Source organism: Sciurus vulgaris (assembly GCF_902686455.1).
Source record: "Sciurus vulgaris genome assembly, chromosome: 13".
Lineage (NCBI taxonomy): Eukaryota > Metazoa > Chordata > Mammalia > Rodentia > Sciuridae > Sciurus > Sciurus vulgaris.
Genome location: NC_136474.1, coordinates 81,174,285 through 81,192,127, shown reverse-complemented (window position 1 = coordinate 81,192,127; position 17,843 = coordinate 81,174,285). Strand labels below are relative to the sequence as shown.

The 17,843-nt window shown below is 47.7% G+C and overlaps 2 protein-coding genes and 1 pseudogene across 4 annotated transcripts in view; 1 reads left to right on the top strand and 2 right to left on the bottom strand.

Moving 5' to 3' along the window:
* The window catches only part of ONECUT2 (one cut homeobox 2), a 41,003-nt gene extending 37,424 nt beyond the window's left edge, over positions 1-3,579 (bottom strand). The window contains exon 1 of the mRNA XM_079108688.1: positions 2,016-3,579. Within this exon, the coding sequence (XP_078964814.1) occupies positions 2,016-3,243 (1,228 nt within the window). The 5' untranslated portion in view covers positions 3,244-3,579. The remainder of the gene's footprint in view (positions 1-2,015) is intronic.
* A 2,101-nt stretch (positions 3,580-5,680) lies between these two features.
* Positions 5,681-12,792, top strand: LOC306642958 (uncharacterized protein). 2 transcript variants are annotated; one of them, XM_079108814.1, is made up of 4 exons: positions 5,681-6,002; positions 7,291-7,382; positions 8,199-8,277; positions 10,009-12,792. In XM_079108814.1, exons 2-4 carry the CDS (start codon positions 7,299-7,301, stop codon positions 10,260-10,262), a joined length of 417 nt encoding a protein of 138 aa, XP_078964940.1. In that variant the 5' UTR covers positions 5,681-6,002; positions 7,291-7,298; the 3' UTR covers positions 10,263-12,792. The 2 variants fall into 2 exon arrangements, 1 of the variants encoding a protein (XP_078964940.1); XR_013758736.1 differs by lacking the exon at positions 7,291-7,382.
* Positions 12,793-15,394: 2,602 nt separating this feature from the next.
* LOC306642895 (holocytochrome c-type synthase-like) lies at positions 15,395-17,524 on the bottom strand (annotated as a pseudogene). Its single transcript has one exon. The product of its transcript is annotated as a holocytochrome c-type synthase-like (transcript).
* Positions 17,525-17,843: the final 319 nt, after the last annotated feature.

The following is a 17,843-nucleotide window of genomic DNA, read 5'->3' as shown; positions in this document are numbered from 1 at the left end:
CTGCGGCATTGTGTGTGGTGGTGGTGGGGACGGAGGGGGGGCAGGAATCGAAAACAAAGAAGCACTACAATAGAATTGTCAGTAATTCTCCAGCTTATTCCTTATGCTACTGTCTTCTCATTGCTTTATCTTTGCCAGGAACCAAGTGTAAATCTGAGAAAATTGTAGGAGAGGATGAAGGGTAAACTAAAGGAGAAAAAAGGATCCAGTAGACTCCTAAGTATACTCAAGAGTATTCGGAGTCCACCGATTTTGGGAGAAAACTGTTTTGTTTTTTTAACCTTCTGAGATCAACACGGCGGGGTGGTTACTGCGTGAAAATCCAAACTCCCCAACAGCGGGCAAAGGAGGAGACTGTCAGAACGGAAACGCCCCCTCCCCAAGCCCAAGACAACACGCTGCCTGTCACATTCCCCAACCCCGCCGGCGTCTGTAGACTGCACCCCATAGGCCGGGTTCAGCAATGCAAGAAAAGCCCCGGGGAGCTCGCAGCCCCGGAAGCGCTCTGTGCGCGTCGGACTCGTCTCGGAATCGCGCGAGTCCCAATGTCCGCGCTATGCAAATCCAAGCCTCAACGAATTGTTCCCCCAACGCCCGCGGATTCTGAGACGCCCCACCCCCGCCCCCTCGCCACAACACAAACACACAGTCTGGAGAAGCTGCCCGTACTGGCTTGCAGTAAGGTTATTGTGTGTCTTCCTCAATGGGAGATCTGGACACCTTCCACCTTTGGGACCGTGGCTCGGTCCTGCGGGCAGAGCAGTCGCCAAGCGCGGCGCAAGGTCTGCGCGCACAAAGGCGCTCAACTGTGTGCCACAGTCGGCAGCCACCGCTGCGTCCTTCGCTCTCGCTCCCGCACCCGCCGCCCACACGGGAGGTTTCTGTGCTGCTAGAACAATAGAGGGCTGTACCTCGCGGCTCGGCCGCTAGAGGAGGCACAAAGAGCCGAGCCCGTTCCAGAACAATGTAACCGGCGCCTCGACCGGTCCTCTCCTGCGGGCCGCCAGCCCTCCCTGCCGCCCCGCTACGCGCACAATCAGCGCCCGCTTAATGCAAAGGCGGAGCTTACAGCTAGCGGCCAAGATGTATTAACTAACCTGCATCTTAATTTCTCAGCACCTCTTTTCCCGAGTTCCTATTCTCTCCCGGAGTCGCGGCATACCTCGGCAAATCCCAGCAATAGCTGGGAGCCGGGCAAAGGCGACTGGCCAAGGAGGCAAGGCACTCTCCATTCTGTCTCTCTCCCGTCTTTCGAAAACGGTGAATGTGACAGATCCAGCCTTCTACTCGCACCCTCCCCTCGCTATAGGCAGTGACACTGGAGCTGGCAAGAGCCCGCTCTGTTAGTCAAGACATGTCAGAAAGTCCCTGGCCAACATCAAGGCTGGAGATGGAGTCCAGGAGCGGTGTTGTATCCTCCTGTCTGTCAGCTCCTTCAGCGGGTAAGGCTGTGCCTCCTGCCAATGACCAAAGAAGTTTGCCTGATGTGGTGGGTGGGAGGGAGTGCAGATTTCTTTTTCCTCTCTAAGAAGCAAAGTCCCTCAACTGCCTCCATACAAGGAGAGTAGGTAGCCTGGAAAACTGAAATGTGTTGTCTAAGGAAGAGTTCAAGTGCATGAGATTTTGAATAAGTGTAGTTCCCAGTTTCTGTGAGTTCTGGAAAGAAAGGGTTCCTCCCAGACACCTTACCCTGCCACACACCACCACCACTCTATCGCGCCTCCCACTGCTGGGAAAGGTGGGAAATTGAGGGCAAAGATTGGCACACTGAGAGGAGGGTGAATGAAATGGGGGGACGTAGTTAAAGAAAGCTCATGGAAAAGAATGAAGGAAGGGAGAGAAGGGAAAAACGAGAGAGGAGAAAAAGAAACTGGAAGAAAAAAGAAATAAAGAGGAAGAAAAAAAGAGGAAATGTATAGGGGAGAGGAAGAGAGAACCAAAAGAAGTGACCAGGCGCGCAGACTTGGATCTCTGGAGCACCGGGGAGCCTGGCCCCTGGGTGCCCCTGAACTTACCTGCCAGGCGTAAGGCGGACATTCGCTGGAACTCCGGCTCCTGCAGCCACTTCCACATCCTGCGGAAGGTCTCCCTGCCAGATTTGAGTTTACTCCATGGTTTTGGATTCCGGAGTAGGTCGGAGAGAGTCCCCTGAGACCGGCATAGCACCCTCTGTGCGAAGATCGCCTGTGGGATGCTGTAGCGCTTCAGCTCTGCGGTGATGCGCTGGGCCACCTCTTTGGTGTTGATCTCCTCCAGCTGGCCCGAGGTGGCCACCTGCGAGCCCGATGAGGACGATGGGGGCCGCTCGCGGCTGGGTGCCAGCACTGGCCCGTGGGACTGAGTGTGGCCCGGGTGGTGCAGACCATTGAGGTGCGACATCATGGCCGCGGGCGGGGTACCCAGGCCTCGGGACAGGTGTTGCTCACCGCGGGTCAGCATGGCAGTGTGGTGCGCGTCGAAGTTGGGGCTGAGCATTTTGTCGTGGCCGGGAGGACCGTAGTTGGGCAGACTCTGCTGCGCATTGTGGAGGCCGCCCAGCCCGTTGCCCAGAGGCGTGGCAGCCAGCGGGGACAGACTCTGGCTCATGCCGGGCATCTCCTTGTAAGGGCTGTAAAGGTTGTTCATGGCCGGGAGCCCGCGCTCGTCGCGCATAAGGGTGAAGCTACCGCTGACGTTGCCGGACAGACGCTGGTGGTGGTGGTGGTGGTGGTGGTGTGGGTGGTGGTGCGGGTGTGGGTGATGGAACTTGTCCGAGACAGTGGAGATGGGTGGCAGCGGCTGGAGCGGCGTCAGCGTGGTGTAGGTGTTACTCATGCCCATGCCGGGCGGGGACGAGTCGCAAGACATACTCATGGCGTGGTGCAGCGGGATGGAGAGCTCGGGTCGGTAGTCACCGCCGTCCAGGATCGAGGCCATGCTGGTGACCATGGCCGAGCGCGACGCTGCCGCTGCTGCCGCCGCCGCGGTGCCCAGCTCTTGGTGTGCGGTTGGAGGCGGCGGCGGACCCCGCAGAGAGCCAGCAGCTCCGCGGCTCGCGTGGTGGGGGCTGGGGCTGGCCAGCAGCTCCTGTTCATGGCCTGGACCCCCGCCGCCGCCCCCGCCTCCCCCGCCGCCGCCCCCGCCGCTGCCGCCGCCGGCCGGCCCGTGCAAAGTGCCCAGACTTTCCATTGTCAGCTCCGGGTTCATGGCGCAGCCTTCTAGGTCTTTGGTGAGGCATCGATAGGCGGTGTAGGCAGCCTTCATTCAGTCCATCGGGGCCCGGGGGCGGCGGGGGCGGCGGGGGCGGCCGGCGGGCTGGCAAGGCGCGCGTGGCTGGGCTGGACTGTGGGCACTGGGGCGGGCGCGGGAGTGCGTGTGTGCAGGGGAGCGTGCGTGCGGGTGTGTGTCCCGGGCTGCGGACCGGCGGGCGCGCCCGGGGTGGGGGTGGGGTGGGGGCGGACGGGACGTGCGTGCGGGAGAGGGGAGGGGGCGGGGAGGGAGGAAGGGATCACCGGGCCCCGCCGCTCGGGCCGGCGCGCTGCCTTGCCATGTCCGAGCCCGCTCCGGCGCCGACGTCTTCTGTTTGGGTGAGCGGGAGCTGTCCAGAAGGGCTCTGCCGCTCGCTGGGGCAGCCAACCTATCCTCCCGGACCCGGGGCGGGGTCGCACTCGATGGGCGCCACGAGTAGCCATTCCGCGGTCGCCTGTACTCCGGGGGCAGGCTTTGTGCTATGCCGCGACCAATGAATGCGTTGGGGGCGGGGCTTCGCGTTTCATGTTTGGCTGACGGCTCGGTGCCTTTTTTCCTCCTTTGCTACTGGAATCAAACGTCAAGGAGAGGGAGGGAGGAGAAGGGCGGGGGGTGGGGATGGTGAGAGGCTGGAGTGCGAGTGAGAGAGAGAGATTATGTGAAAGATGTCGCTCTGTATCCTCTTGGGCAGCTGCGATCTGGGGAGAGGGGCATTGCTTGGTCCCCTTCGCTTCACCTCAAAGCTTTTCTCGAGGCCAGGAGGAAGGGACTCTGTTCCGTGGCGGTGTAAAAACAAACGCGCGTCTCCTAGCGAACCACTTCCCGAGAGTCCCTAGCTGGGAGCCAGTAGTTTAGCCTTTTAAAATGCAGGCTCTAGTGTATTCTAATGCACGGTGAATTCCCGAGACTGGGGCGTGCATAATCTTCTCGGCGAAAGGAACTCCAACGCCTTTGCAGCTTTCAAGCTGCGGCCGGTCGACGGTCCACGGGCGGCGCGAGCAGCCGTAATGTATGCAAAGTTAACACAATAACATCATTTAATTACTCCGCGAGCCCATAAATCTCCCAGTTATGAGGCTTCAAAGGGCCCTGCTAGATTGCAAAACAAAACTCGAATTCCAGGAGCAGCGGTTTCAAGATCAAGTGCTTGCACCATCAGTGGCTTGGAAAGAAGGGGGAGAGTGTAGAACTGGTGGGGTGGGGGTGAAGATTGTTGCCAATGCTTATAGTAAGCAAACTTCTTTTGGGGGCAGAGAATATGCAAACTGGGACGATAACCGTGGATCTTTCTCCTAATGCACTATACACACAAGCAAGCAAGCGCGTGCACACACACACACACACACACACACGCTTGCGCGCGCGCGCGCGCGCGCGCACACACACACACACACACACACACACACACACACACACACACACACACACAGCTTCTCTGGAATCCCGGAAAAGCACCATCTCGGGTTATGGGGGTAGGTGACACCGAGCCTGGACTGACATCTGCATATTCAAACCTTATTTCTGAAATGATCAGAGCCCCTGGCCTGTTCGAGAAGCATCCATAGCTTTAAAAAGTGCACCTTAGTCTTTCTAGAATTTCCGTTGTTTGGCAACCACAGGTCGGGAAGTGGAAGTGAAGCTGGGGGAGAGAGGAGATGGTGATTTCTGCGGCCTGTGTGGGGGTGCAGGAGTAGTTGAAGACAGCCAAAGAGGCCAACACTCGGCTTTGAAAACCTCAAAAGTAACAGATTCTTCCAAAGCAGGTTGCGCTCTGTTTGCCTCCGAAGATTCAAGCTGGCTGAGGTTGCGCAGATGTTGCCTTTGTTTAAAGAGACAGTAATTAAGGACAGGGTGGACATAAGTTTGAGAAGCGTGACCTATTTTCTTTTGATCAGCTGTCAAAAGAAGAGCAGGGGGTCTCCTTAAGACAGCCCCCGCCAAACACTTCCAGCTGTTAGAGAAAACTTGATAAGAAAACAAGGACAGCCTGGAATACTGTATGTGCTTCTTGGTGCTAGAGAAAGGTTTAATTCATTTGGAAAACAGTTTTTAGTCGCAGTGACCTTTTCTGTTGCCCTCTTCTCTCTTCTAGCTACAGAGACCCTCCCCACACACACACCATCCTGACACATGAATGTACAGTGACGTTATTCATAGATCAACTTTATTGAGCTCTGGCCAATACGTTGCCAATTATTTTTTTCAAATAGAATCTTCTCTGTGTTATCAAAGCCTGGGTAAGGAAGTGGTACTTGGCTTTGTCGAACAGTTTTCTGGATGTTCGCATCTTTAGTGTCACAACAGGAGACAAGTAATATAACTCAGATTTCTGTTCTTCTAGTTTCCACCCCCCCCCCCTTTTTTTTCCCCTTCTGCTGCATCTCTTTTCCACTGCCTACTTTATATATGATGGCTGGACACTTAGATAATTTGAACCAGTTAATGTTTGAAATACACACCCAGCTGAACAAAAGTTCATAAGAGGGCAACCTGCTGTTGGCCTCCTGAGTGACTGAAATAAGGCAGGAGAAGAGGAAGGCTGGGAAGGGGTTCATCTAAAGGACCCCAGTGCTAAAGGCTAGAGGTAGTCTTTGCTCCCCTGGCTTTAGGCTCAAGGAATGGCCAATGACCCCAGACTGGTGCTGCTTCCACACAGAAACCTAAGTATAAAAATTGCCATTTAAATTTTTTTCAAAATGATAAACTCATTTACCAGGCCACCAAGATAAATCTGCTCCTGGGAATTGCATTTCGATGTGTCTGGGAGCAGAAAGGTGAGTTGCATTTTCTTTCTGCCGTTTCCTTCCTTCCTCCCTCCCTCCCTTCCTCCCTCCCAACCTCCCTCCCTCCCTGCTTGCCTCCCTCTAGCCTCTCTTCCACCTTCCCTCCCCCTTTCCTCGATCAATATTGGCGATCTCAGGGAAATCATGAAATCGTATTGGCTTCTTTGTATATAATTTCATTGGGCTAGATTAAAGCAGATTTTTCATGTTTTTCTAATGGTGGTTTGAGGTTTTATGTTTCAACCCAAATCCCATTCAAAAGGAAAATGAAAGTCAGCACCCTAATTTTTTACTGATTGAGATTTGGATGTCCTTTTTGCCTTTCTTTCTAAAAGGAAATGTATTTTCCACTTCAAGATAATTTGAAGAATACCTACACCAATAAGATTTTAAAGTATGTTTGAGTTATACTTGATGTTTCTTTAAGATAGTCCTTTGAGAAAATAAAAAGGAAGCATTGCTTTCTAATGCTCCTTGTTTAGGATCCATACTCTAACCTTCACAAGTTCTGTAGCTCAGAATTGTGTCTTTTAATTTGAACTTATTCTCTGCTCTCCTCCCCACTCCCCGGTATTTGATTCACAAGTAGTCTGTATAGAAATGTAGTGTGCTAGCTCACGACTTGTAGAATCTAGATAGCTGCACCAAGTGATATATCAGGACAGGAATATCCACTTTTGAATATACCACATCCGCAGGTCAGATTTTCTTCAAGATCAGAAACTTAAATGAAGTAAAAGAAGCGTGTAAATAAAATGCAGCTTTGACAACAAATGTAGGCTACTGCAATGTAAAGGGAAAAAATTAAAACCCTGAACTTAAGGTAGCAATTAAATATTTACTGTCAAGAATCTTTCATATGGATTTTTTCCACATTAAAGCAATTTTGGGGAGGTGGAGAAACATTCACTTTAAACAGAAATTCTATAAATTATTCACAAAAATTTTTAAACAGACCCCAAGTGAACCCATTCTGGATAAGGGGCCCAACAGCTTTGTTTTTACTAAACAACAGTAACCACAGCCCAAATCCAGGGAAGAGCAGGGCTATTTATTTCTACCCAAGTGCTCAAAATCTCTTCATGTTTTGTGTTGGCCAGAACACATTTGTGCTCCAACTAGGTTTATCAGAGCAATACAAAAAGACATAATGGTGGGTTGATTTGGACTATTTTATTTTTGTCCTTCCCCAAACCATCTGGCGTGTGAGTGTAGGGGTATTGATCAGGATCTGTGAGCTGCAGACCCCATGCCAATCCATAGCGTTTCTGGCAAACAGCGTCGCCCATGAATTGCAGCTGTCTGTGCAGCTCCGGAACAGAAATCTTCAAAAAAAGTCCCCCCTTTATCAAACACATCATCCGTTTGGGGGTAAGTCAATATCATTTCTTTGTCATTCTGTGAGTGAGGATTATGCAGGAGAAAGTTTTTGTTGTCTGTGTAGCTGCTGCTGCGCCCGGCTTTTTTTTTTTTTTTTTTTTTTTTTAAAGGAAGGAGAGCAATTTTCTAGCCATTGAATGGTAATGGTTTTCCAGAAAGGCCTCAAGCGTTTGTATGAATCGGACAACAAATGCTGTTTCAATATTGTGGGGGAATTTTAAAAAGAGAAAGAAATTCTTATGTTGCTATACACAAATAATAGTAGTGATAATAGAGGGTTTCTTTTAACGATGGAGTATTTTCTCCCCCTTTCTCCGAGCCCCTGGTAATGAAGACCCCGCAAGTCTCTGTGATTACACGTGCAGATGGAGGGAGGGTGTTTGTGGTGGATAAGGAGCCTTCGGAATTGTGGCTCTGTTTGATATCTCCATTAGCTTCAATTTTCTTCTGTCTGAAAGCTCGGACTGGTTGTGCACAGGGAGAAGAAAACTGAAGCTGTACAGCCCAGCCCGACAACTCCCTTCGGCCTCTCAGATCAGAAACTCATTGACACTTTCTAGATTGCCAGTTGGATCTAGGAAAGTTAAAAACAAAACAAAAAAAAGTTTCCTGGGTGCTGAGGCCAAACCGGTCCTTTTTCCTCTCTTTCCTCCTCTAGGTCGGTCTTATTAAAATCTCAAACACGAGTTTAGCAGAGCTTATAAGGGATTGCCCCCAACTTTTCGGTTGACAAAATACAGTTGGTGCGGGGTTGGAAAGAGAGTTGGGGTTTGTTAGTCTCATCCTCACCCTCATCTTGCCTCTTAGGAAATAAATGAAGCTACAGGACCCTGCCTTCCGTGGAAAGGTTTTCTGGAAGCTCCCAGCCCAGCATCTGCATTAGAAGGTTGTGTTTGTTGGGCTGCCAGAGGGCAAACCCTACACTTTCCTCTGTAATCCGGACACGGGGAGTGGCTAGGCTTGAGGGAAAGGGAAGAGGAGAAGCAGGTACCTCAAGGGGCATGGGCATGGGCCCCTGCTCTAGGGGCCGTGGGTCTGCAGAGGCATCCACAGCGCGAATCCCGAACCCCGCCAAGCTGAGCTACTAATAGCGTGTCCGCCTGCCTAGTTTTAAAGAAAGCCAGGAACTAAGTTGACTGACCTTGATCGTCCTCCTCTAACCCCATAGACAGAGGACTGCCGGAGTTTGCTCTCTCTCGCGCGCGCGCTCTCTCTCTCTCTCTCTCTCTCACACACACACACACACACACGCACACGCGCGCACACGTACGTGTCTTTGCTTCCCCCCCAACCCCTTCTGCCTCTGTGTCCCTGGCTCCTTGACCCCCTCGTTGGAGGAGTTGGAGTTGAAGTGGATTGGGTGCCCGGGCCTCTCATTTGGACCTGCGGTAGCTGTCCCCGGGAACTGACCATAGGGACTTCTGACCCTATCAGAGCACTTTCCTTCCCCGGAGTTCAGGCCCACCGCAGACTTTTCCTGCCCCCACCCGCTTCCAATTCTGTCTTCAAGGCTGCTACCACTGCGGAAGCAGATGAGAGAAATAATTTTCCTCTTTGGGGAAAACGTAATTCAAAAAAGTGAATGGGGAAGTGAGGATTCGAACTTGCGAATGCTCGAGGGCTTCTTTTGGGGAGGGAGGGAAAAGGTATTTTCAGAGTACAGATTATTTTCCCTAAGAACGTAGTACTTTTAAATAAGCAACTTGCTAGCTGGAAAACGAAGACAAAAATTTCCCTCACCGACTTTCAACTCTTTGCCCACGATTATTTGTCTCCCTCTCCCCAAAACTCCATAGCCTCAATTTTAAATTGTATAGACCTGCCACCGCATGCTCTTTTTAAAGATGGTTTTCAAAAGTACAACTGAAAAATGCTTCAAATAAAGTTTTCCTCTCCTCCAGTTGTCACCCTACAAAAGAAGAACTGGCGTGAGGTCCCTTTTGTTCAGGTCAAGTTGTGCGTGAAATCTTTTTGTTGTTCTTTCCAAAGGAAGGCGAAAGTTGCAGTTGATCGTAAAAAGGACAAATTTAACTCCCAGAAAGTAGAGCTGTTTTCAAGTTGCCCTGAGACACTTAAGCACGGGCGTTGCCTTTTAATTTATTACCCTCTAAAAACTATCATTTACTTGCTCTGAAAGTAACAATTTTTGATTGAGGATTCAATATTGTTTAGGCATTATTACGAATACCTAGTACTTCCCATTGCAGTGAAAATGGGAGAATTTACAAATCTTTGTGTATTATCTCAATTAGACGTCTAGTCACCATGGAAAACATTTTTAATTAGAGTATTTAAAAAAGGAGTTGGCCAGATTTTTAACTTGAGAAATATTATTTTCGATTAAAAAATAATATGTCTAGTTGAAAACTAACAAAACCAACCGAGGGGTTTAAGATAATTACGCGAATCACATCAGTTTGTAAAAATCGCGTAGGTTTTAGATTCCTCAAGTATCAGTTCCCAAAGAAATGAAGGAACCAAGTGAGAATGAATAAATATTTCAGGGTAGCACAATCAAAAGTCACAGAGCACACTGAGATTATTTTAGGAGCATTTTATTATTGGAAACCGACTCGATGTCACTTTTAGGAATTCTGAATTGTTTTGTTTTGCAAAGGTGCAGAAGAAAGCGACTCTGGTGCACCGCTGGGTTCGGAGGTGGCGGTTTCGTACCCTTGCGGGCGGAGAAGCGGGACTCGGCCCTCGCCGCCCTGGAGAACCAGCGCCCGGCCCGGCTGGGCACAATTGGTTTGGCTTCCTCGAAAGATCGCGAGCTCCGAGGGCGTCCCACTGGGTGCTGGCAGAGCTGTGCGAGCGGCGCTGCGGACTCGCGGCCGGGGGGACCTGTTGGCCTCGAGGATGCGCGTGTGAGCCCGCCGGCCGGGAGCCCGGGCCTGCGGGCGGGGCGACGTCGAGGCCGAGGACGCGGATGGCCGCGCAGGAGCTTCGAGCGGCTCCCCAGGCCCGGCGGCCCCCGGGTCCTCGCCGAGACGCTTCCCGGGGAGGGGGCGGCGCGCCCCACGGCTCGGGAGGCGGAGGGAGCTGGCCAGGATTGATGTCTAAATCAATGCCGTTTCTAGGCGCTTCTCCCCGCTCCTCTCCATCTTCCTCAAAGGCAGATCGCCTCCCGAGGGTGGATTTCCTCTCCCTTCGCAAAGTCTGTGTGAGGAGTGTGTCTGACAAACCCCCGCCACCGCCCTCCCGAGGCACCTAGGTGTGGTGGGTGGGATCTGGAATCTGCGCCCTAATGGAGGACTATGCTGAGCTGGGGGTCGGGCCTCTGCGTAGCGCCCCCCTGCTCCCCGGCCTCCTCGCACCACACCGGGAATGGCGCCGGCCCGGCCGCTCTCCCAGCCTTGGTGCAGGGCGAGGCCTGTCCCTTCCCTGCCCCCCGGCCCCCTCTGACCCCCAATTTGATGGGCTCTGGGTGGGGAGCCCCTGGTCTCCGACGCCAGGCAGGCCTGGTAGCCGCTGATTTAATTATTCACTGATGAATTAGACAGCTGCAATTGTCGTGAAAAATCAGCGGCCACTATTGATTCCAGGGCCGAGTGGGGGTGGGGAGGCCGCGGGGCGCGGAGAAGGCAGGAGAGTCGGCCCCAGCCCTCGGGTGCCCTGCACCCGGCGACCTCGCGGCTCTGGCCCAGCGCGGCGCAGGTTGGCTTCCGAGTCCCGGCAGCTCCTCCAGCCCAGGCCCGCGGGGCCATGCTGGTATCCGAGTGGGCGCTCGAGGGGCTGTAGGCCTGGCTCCCCTCGGGCCTGCTCTCCCACTCCCGGGCAGAGGACTAGGGCAACCAGAGCCAAGCACCAGAGGTGCTCTGTCCACTGCAGCCTTCCGGGAAAGGGCGGCCCCGAGCAGGGGCAGCCCCAGGGGGCGCCCCAGGCCGCGCCGCCCCCAGGCCGGCCCGCAGTGCGAGGCGGAAGGGCCAGGGGCCTCCAGGCGCTTCCGGCTCCCAGAACGCGCCACCCACCCTGGGGTCAGGGCGTGAGAGAGTTGGCAACCGAGCAACAAGTCCTGGAGTCTGGGGAGGCCCAGAGTGGGTGGCCAGTTTCCTCTTCTCTAGCTCGCGACTGAGTCAGGGTTTCTCTTGTGGAGGAGTGCTTTCAGTGTGTTCTCAGAACAAGGACAGGACACACTTGTATAGCGAATACAGAATAAAGACCCCGGTATAATTAGAGCTGCACAGTTGAAACAAAAATGAGGAAGTATTCGAGTGTACCGAAAGCTTTCTTTTTTGTATCTAAATCAAAAAAGCACCGGAAACCAGTATATACATTCTATGTCCTCTTCATTGGTCGACTTAAAACCATATGGGTTTTCATTACATCTTGAAATTACATTGTACACTATATTTTATACGGATCACAAATCATGCAGGAAACATATAGGCTGCACAAAGCAAAAAATCCAAGATTTAAGTATCTCGGTCTCAGTGTTCCATATTTCTTTTTTCCTCTTTGAAAACTACTCCTAAATATTAACTTGCCTTGTGAAATGAGTTCTTCAGACTTTATTTTGGAAAAACTTGGGCACTGGTTTCCTGGAGATCGGATTTGCAGAATTATAAAGGGACCTCAGCACTACATTGCCTGCTCTGAAATCTGTTGCTGAGTCTAGGTCACTGAACACCAAGTGGACTTTCCTCTCTTGCTTACTGAGATGGTTTCATGGATTTTGTAACCCTTTTCCAGTTTGGGGAAACCCGGTTTGGGGGCCTTTTGTTCAAAGAAACCAAACAGGATGTACTATGTCAAATTCTTTATCAACATAAATTATTAACAAGATAGTGGAATTCTTAGGGTAATTCTGAAAATCAAGTTTTGAAACAACATTCATAATTGTATATGTGGCAAGTCTATAAAATTTCCCTTTAAGTTTCAGGGGAGGGACAAGGAAGTTATGGTTGACTTCAACTTCTAGTAAGGTAAGGGTGGGTGGGTGAAGACATTTTTAAGGATTCACAGAACAAGCAATACCTCCTGGATAGATAGAATCATATGATTAACATAAAGATTTTCATGTTTTGAAAGGACATACATTTTGCCCTTGTAGGTGTTAACTCAGTGCAAGAATCATTCTGACTCTCCTTCTCTCCCCTACCCCTGCACCTGGTGACTTTCAGCTCATCGATTTAAAGTTTCAGTTGTCATTTCTAGACTATTCTTTGTGTGGGAGATTGAACCCAGCGACTTGCACATGCTAAGCATGTGTGCTGCACCACTGAGCTATACCTCCAGTCCCTAGCCTTCCTTAAAGATATTTGCATATCTGATTTCCTTTGAAAAATATTAAACTTTCTCTCATGCCCCATACTTTCTAGCTCTAACTTCCAAGCTTTTGTTCTAAATTTCTTTTTTAAGGTTTTCCTTATTACTTAGCCAATACCACCCACAGTGGTCATTAACATGGTGATCTCATAGCATATTTTGAGAAATGATTTTAAGACTAGTTTTGAATTTAAAAAAAATTTTTACTTGACTCTTGAATTAAAGAGAACTTATCCTTGTTAAATATTGTAACTCAACTGTAATGTAAATGGGGCTGTAATCAGGTGCGAGAATTAGGATATGGGAGAGAGTAGAAATTGTAAAATGTTATGAAAAAAATTATAATAAATAGCCAATTTTTTCTTTCTTTCTTTTTTTTTTTTTTTTGTTTCAGAAATATTTGAATGTCCATGTGCCTTTTAGCATTTGGGGTTGCAAGCAACAGAAGCTGCTTTAGATTAACTTAAGAGGAAAAGAAGTTCCATGGAAGTAACCAGATTGTTCACAGAAGTGATAGGAAAGGCAAGCACAGAAACAGAGCCAAGGTCATGATGTGCAATAGAAAGGTTAGGAAGCCTTTGCTGACACTGCTGTCTCTGTTGCTGCTGCCAACAGCACACTATTCCTGTTTTTGTGTCACCCCTACACAAGCTAGTTGGGTGAAGGGTAACTTCTCCTGCCACATGTTAGGAACCTAGCAACTAGGGAGTGAAAAAGGGGGGCACTATATACTCTTTACATTGTACAATTTGGGAAGTCACTTCAAAGTAGAAAGGGTGTTTGGATAGTGGACAGTAAAGCAGCCACAATAACAAAACAAAAAGCAGAAATGTGTGGCCACACAAGTGTTGGGGATAAAAAAGTGAGCTAGGTGGAAGTTCTTGCTCACTGTTCTCATGGGTCTTATGTTTTAGTAAGGTGATGATGATAACCTTTTTTCTTTATATGAAAGAAACAACAAAACAACAAAGATATATTCCCATTTCAAAGCAGGGAGCTAACTTCCTCTTTGACTTTTTTCTTCTTGTTCTCTTTCGATATGGTTGTATGTTAGTCAGGGGAAGTTAAAATTTACTGGTTTGGGAAGCTCTGTGTCTAGTTCACCATCCTTAATCTCATGGTCAAGGGCGACAGGGACCTTCATTCTAGCCTGAGTCTTATTATTGTCTAGTTGGGTGAGGAAGAGCCGCTTTCCCTCCTTCCCCCTAGAGATAATCTTCCAGGTCCCCTCCACACTTAACATCTATTTGACATGGATCCCCTTTCATCAAAACGGAGTCCTTATAATGATTAGGTTAATTTCCTGTGGGCGCTTTAGATACCCTGACTCTGATTCCCAGTGTTTTGGGAACTATTTCTTATGAATAAATTTGTAATAATCAGCTTCATATTCTGAAAAGCCTTCAGGATGCTTTTTCAAACTCTTATTTAACTCCTCATCATCCACATCAGTGTCTTGGTTTGTTGTTTTCAGTTTGAAATTATGATATGAGCTTTTGCTCCTATCTATAACTAATATATATATAACTAATATTCAGACCAAAAAGGTAGAAGGAATTAAGAACAAGAAACGAGAGAAAAACAGAAATTGTCATAATTTAAACTGCCCACTATCCAAAACTTTCCTATTTTGAGGTGATTCCCTAAAGTGTGCTGTATAAGGGGAAGGCCGTGTCCCCCCTTTTATTCCCTAGGATCCATGAGAGAGTGAGACAGAATCACTTCAATTATACCACTTCTTGGAATTTACTACAGATATTTCAGCAGGTATTTCTTCTGAAGAGGATTTTAAGTTTTATGTGAAAAAATATCACTTGACAGAGTGAAATCCTTATTTAAACCCTGTTCTTTCCATGTGGAACTATAGTGGTATTTACTGTATCATCAAAGTATCCTGACTGGGAAATATGTGGGAACAGTTTCAAGGGTCATGTTTAACATTAGGTTTGTTACACAATGTAAGCAAACAGCAGTAGCCCTGGATATTTTACATTGTTGGTGTTCTACAAAAATTGGGTATCCATTAAATGATTGCATGTTAAGTGAGAATTACTTGCCTTATAAATGAGCCCTCCATCTGACCCTTTTAAAAAGTGATTAATCCCTTAAGGCATCAATCATTTAAAGATATAAATACTGGGGACATTGATTGTTATATGTTGGGGTTGCCTTTAATGGTGGGTGGTTGGGGTGGGATGGTAGACTAAAGCTGGTGTCTGCAGGAGTTTCTTGATCCTTAATGTGCTAAGATTTTCCCCTGGCTTATCCTCCTCTGCCCTAAGCCACTTCAAATCCTACTCATCCTTAATATTGCATTTATAAGCTTTCTGGGTGAGAGCTATAGTAGGAAATGGATTTTATGTTGTGATCCTACTATATACAAATTTGCACATTTCTAGGCTGGGGATGTAGCTCAGTTGGTAGAGTTCTTGCCTAGCATGGGCAAGTTCCTAGGTTTGATCCTTACCACTGGAGAGTGTGGAAACCCATTTCAGGAAAGACATTTTCTTCTAATTTATTAATCAGAAAAATTTATTTGTCTTTTACTTCTAATTTAAATGGACAAATAAAAATTTTATAAGTTTATAATTCACATTCTTTTGAAATATGTATATATTGTGAAATGACTAAATGGAACTAATTAACCTATGTATTATCTCACATATATTTATATGTATGTTATTTTTTGTGATAAAAACATTTAAGAATCTACTTTTTTTTCAAAACCATTAACTATCAGCTTTATTTAAAAATGTACAAATATTCTGACATGTAGAACTTAAGCTTGATGGATTCTTGAAACTCCACACAAAACTGGCACACCCAAGAAATCCATACCAAATTAATCACTCATAGACTGCTAATTCCATCCACTAATTTAACAATACAGTATTCAGGATAAATTAAAGGATTTAATATTAACACTTTTTAAAACAGTCATTTGTAACATGCTGCTATAATTAGAACAAACAGATTTTGGGTTATTGATACAAGAAATTTCAACAGCAAGCTTAAAGCTTTCTGAAAACATAAAAATTGAGACAGTGAATTGATGCAAACATACTACATGTGAGAAAAATACTCTTCTTATGAATGTTAATACTCAGCTAAATATAATCACTGGCACTGTGACTTGAGCCAGATTTTTAAATCTGGATTAGCTCAACCAGGGGGAAGGCTTCCAATGGAGGAAGGAATGGGACTCAAAGTTGGAATATTTGAAATTCTAGGGACAATGAAGAGACCTATTTTGGGGGAGCAGAGTTACCTATCAGAACAACAGGAAAGTATTTTTAAAATTAAAATATATGTTTCAAAGTATTTGCATCAGCACCTCATGGTGAGTTGAAACTTCTTTAACAAGGCCCAGTCTGAAAAATGCATATAAATGAGAATTTAAAGAGCCAAGACATGCCTTAGTCTTGCTGAGTGCAAGGGTATGGCTTTGCATTTTGTTCAGGGTCTCGACTAAATTGTAGGGACTTCAGAAATAATAGTCTTTTATAAAAAAGATATTGTTTATCTATAATAAATGATTTTAGTTAAAAGGTTTGACCAGGTAAAAGTTCATGAGCAGTGCACTGACTTGCAGGTCTTACCTCTCAAATATTCCTGAGAAAACAGTAAGAAAAAAGCAGCTTTCCTCACTTTCTAAGAACTCTTTTTCAGAAGTTTTTCAGACTTTTCTTGATGAAATACACAGGCAATATTGCAGCTAAGGGACAAACTGAGGGACTGCTTCCCACTTAAACCAAATGAGAAGAAAACTTAGAACGATCTGCTATAAACTGCAAGGCAAAATGCAGCTCAAAACTGAATGGAGCAAGGGTCCTTTGCTAAGTGGAGGACGAAGTTGATTACCCACTTGAAGGTCCCATTACATTGTGAGTGCAATTCAGTTTGGGGAAAATAGTTTAATGTATCTCTCAGAAAAAAATAGTTTATACTTTGCATCACAAACAAAACAGTGGTTATGATGTCCAGCGCCACCAAGCAACTTTCATTCTGTCCCACACTGCTGAGAACGAATCCAAGGCAGGGCGGACATCCAGGATGGTGAACTGGTAGTCCTTGTTGACTTCGCCACCATCGTAGTAATCTATCATATATCTAACTTTCGTGCCACAGCGGTTGATGATCCAATCATGCCTGTCAAAGGGCAACTCGTACCCCATCCAGGAACGAATTCTTGCCCTTGGTGAATACTCTTTTGCTTTCCCTCCAAATCGGATCAACGATGGACCACAGGGACACTCTGCAGCATGAAGAGCTTCCCACTTCAAAATCTCCTTCCAAGCCTGTTCGTTGTTCTGATTGTGAATTCTAATGATGTTATACATATCTTTCTGACTAATATCCTCATCCTTTCATTTCCACCCTTTCCTCCAACATTGCATTCCAGAACATCTGTTCAGAAGGATAAACCCACTTTTTCTCTGAATCTGCTCGTGGAATGGATGACTCCTCTCTGATGGTAGACAAAGGAAAGGGCTGATCTGGAGCTGGTGTTTGATTAGGTGGTGGCATCAGATTTGAAGGATCCAGGTTCTCCTTATTCTTAGCAGCAGCGCCTGTAACAGGACACTCCACATACTCATATGCACGATCTTGGTGGGCAGGCACAGAGTATGTTTTGCTCTCACAGGTTTGAGCAGAGGGTTCTGCACTCATTGGACAGCCTTTCATTTTCCCTTCATGCATTGGGCATCCTGAAGGTGGTGATGCTGTCTGGTGATCTGAAGCTTTTGAGGTCTGAACTGGAACAGCAGGAGTAGAGGCTGACAAACCCATGGTTGGAATCAGTGTTGACTCCAAACTATTTTAGATTTCCAGCTCCAACCCAAGCCCCGAGGACAGCGATCTGCTGTCGTCCCCGCCTTCCTCTCGCCTCGGTCACTGCCGGCGCTCTCCTGCGCTGCTCCTTCCTTTTCCCAAGAATCTACTCTTTTAATGATTTTCAAGTATATGACATAGTGTCATATATCAACTAGAGTCACCAGGTGGTACAATAGATGTCTTGAATTTATTCTTCCTATCTAATTGAAACTTTGTATTCTTTGACCAACATCTCTGCCAATCGCCCGATCCCTGGGAATCATCATTCTCCTACCTGTCTGTGAGTGTGACTTCTTTTATATTCCACATATGATATCATGCAGGTTTTTTCTTTTTGTGCCTGGCTTA

What these genes read in the sequence shown, in the direction of transcription:
- LOC306642958 (XM_079108814.1), top strand. Translation starts at nt 7,299, where the DNA reads ATGAATTGCAGCTGTCTGTGCAGCTCCGGAACAGAAATCTTCAAAAAA. An exon ending in AACACATCATCCGTTTGGGG is followed by an intron (nt 7,383 to 8,198) that starts GTAAGTCAATAT and finishes CTTGCCTCTTAG; the next exon opens with GAAATAAATGAAGCTACAGG. An exon ending in CCCAGCATCTGCATTAGAAG is followed by an intron (nt 8,278 to 10,008) that starts GTTGTGTTTGTT and finishes TGTTTTGCAAAG; the next exon opens with GTGCAGAAGAAAGCGACTCT.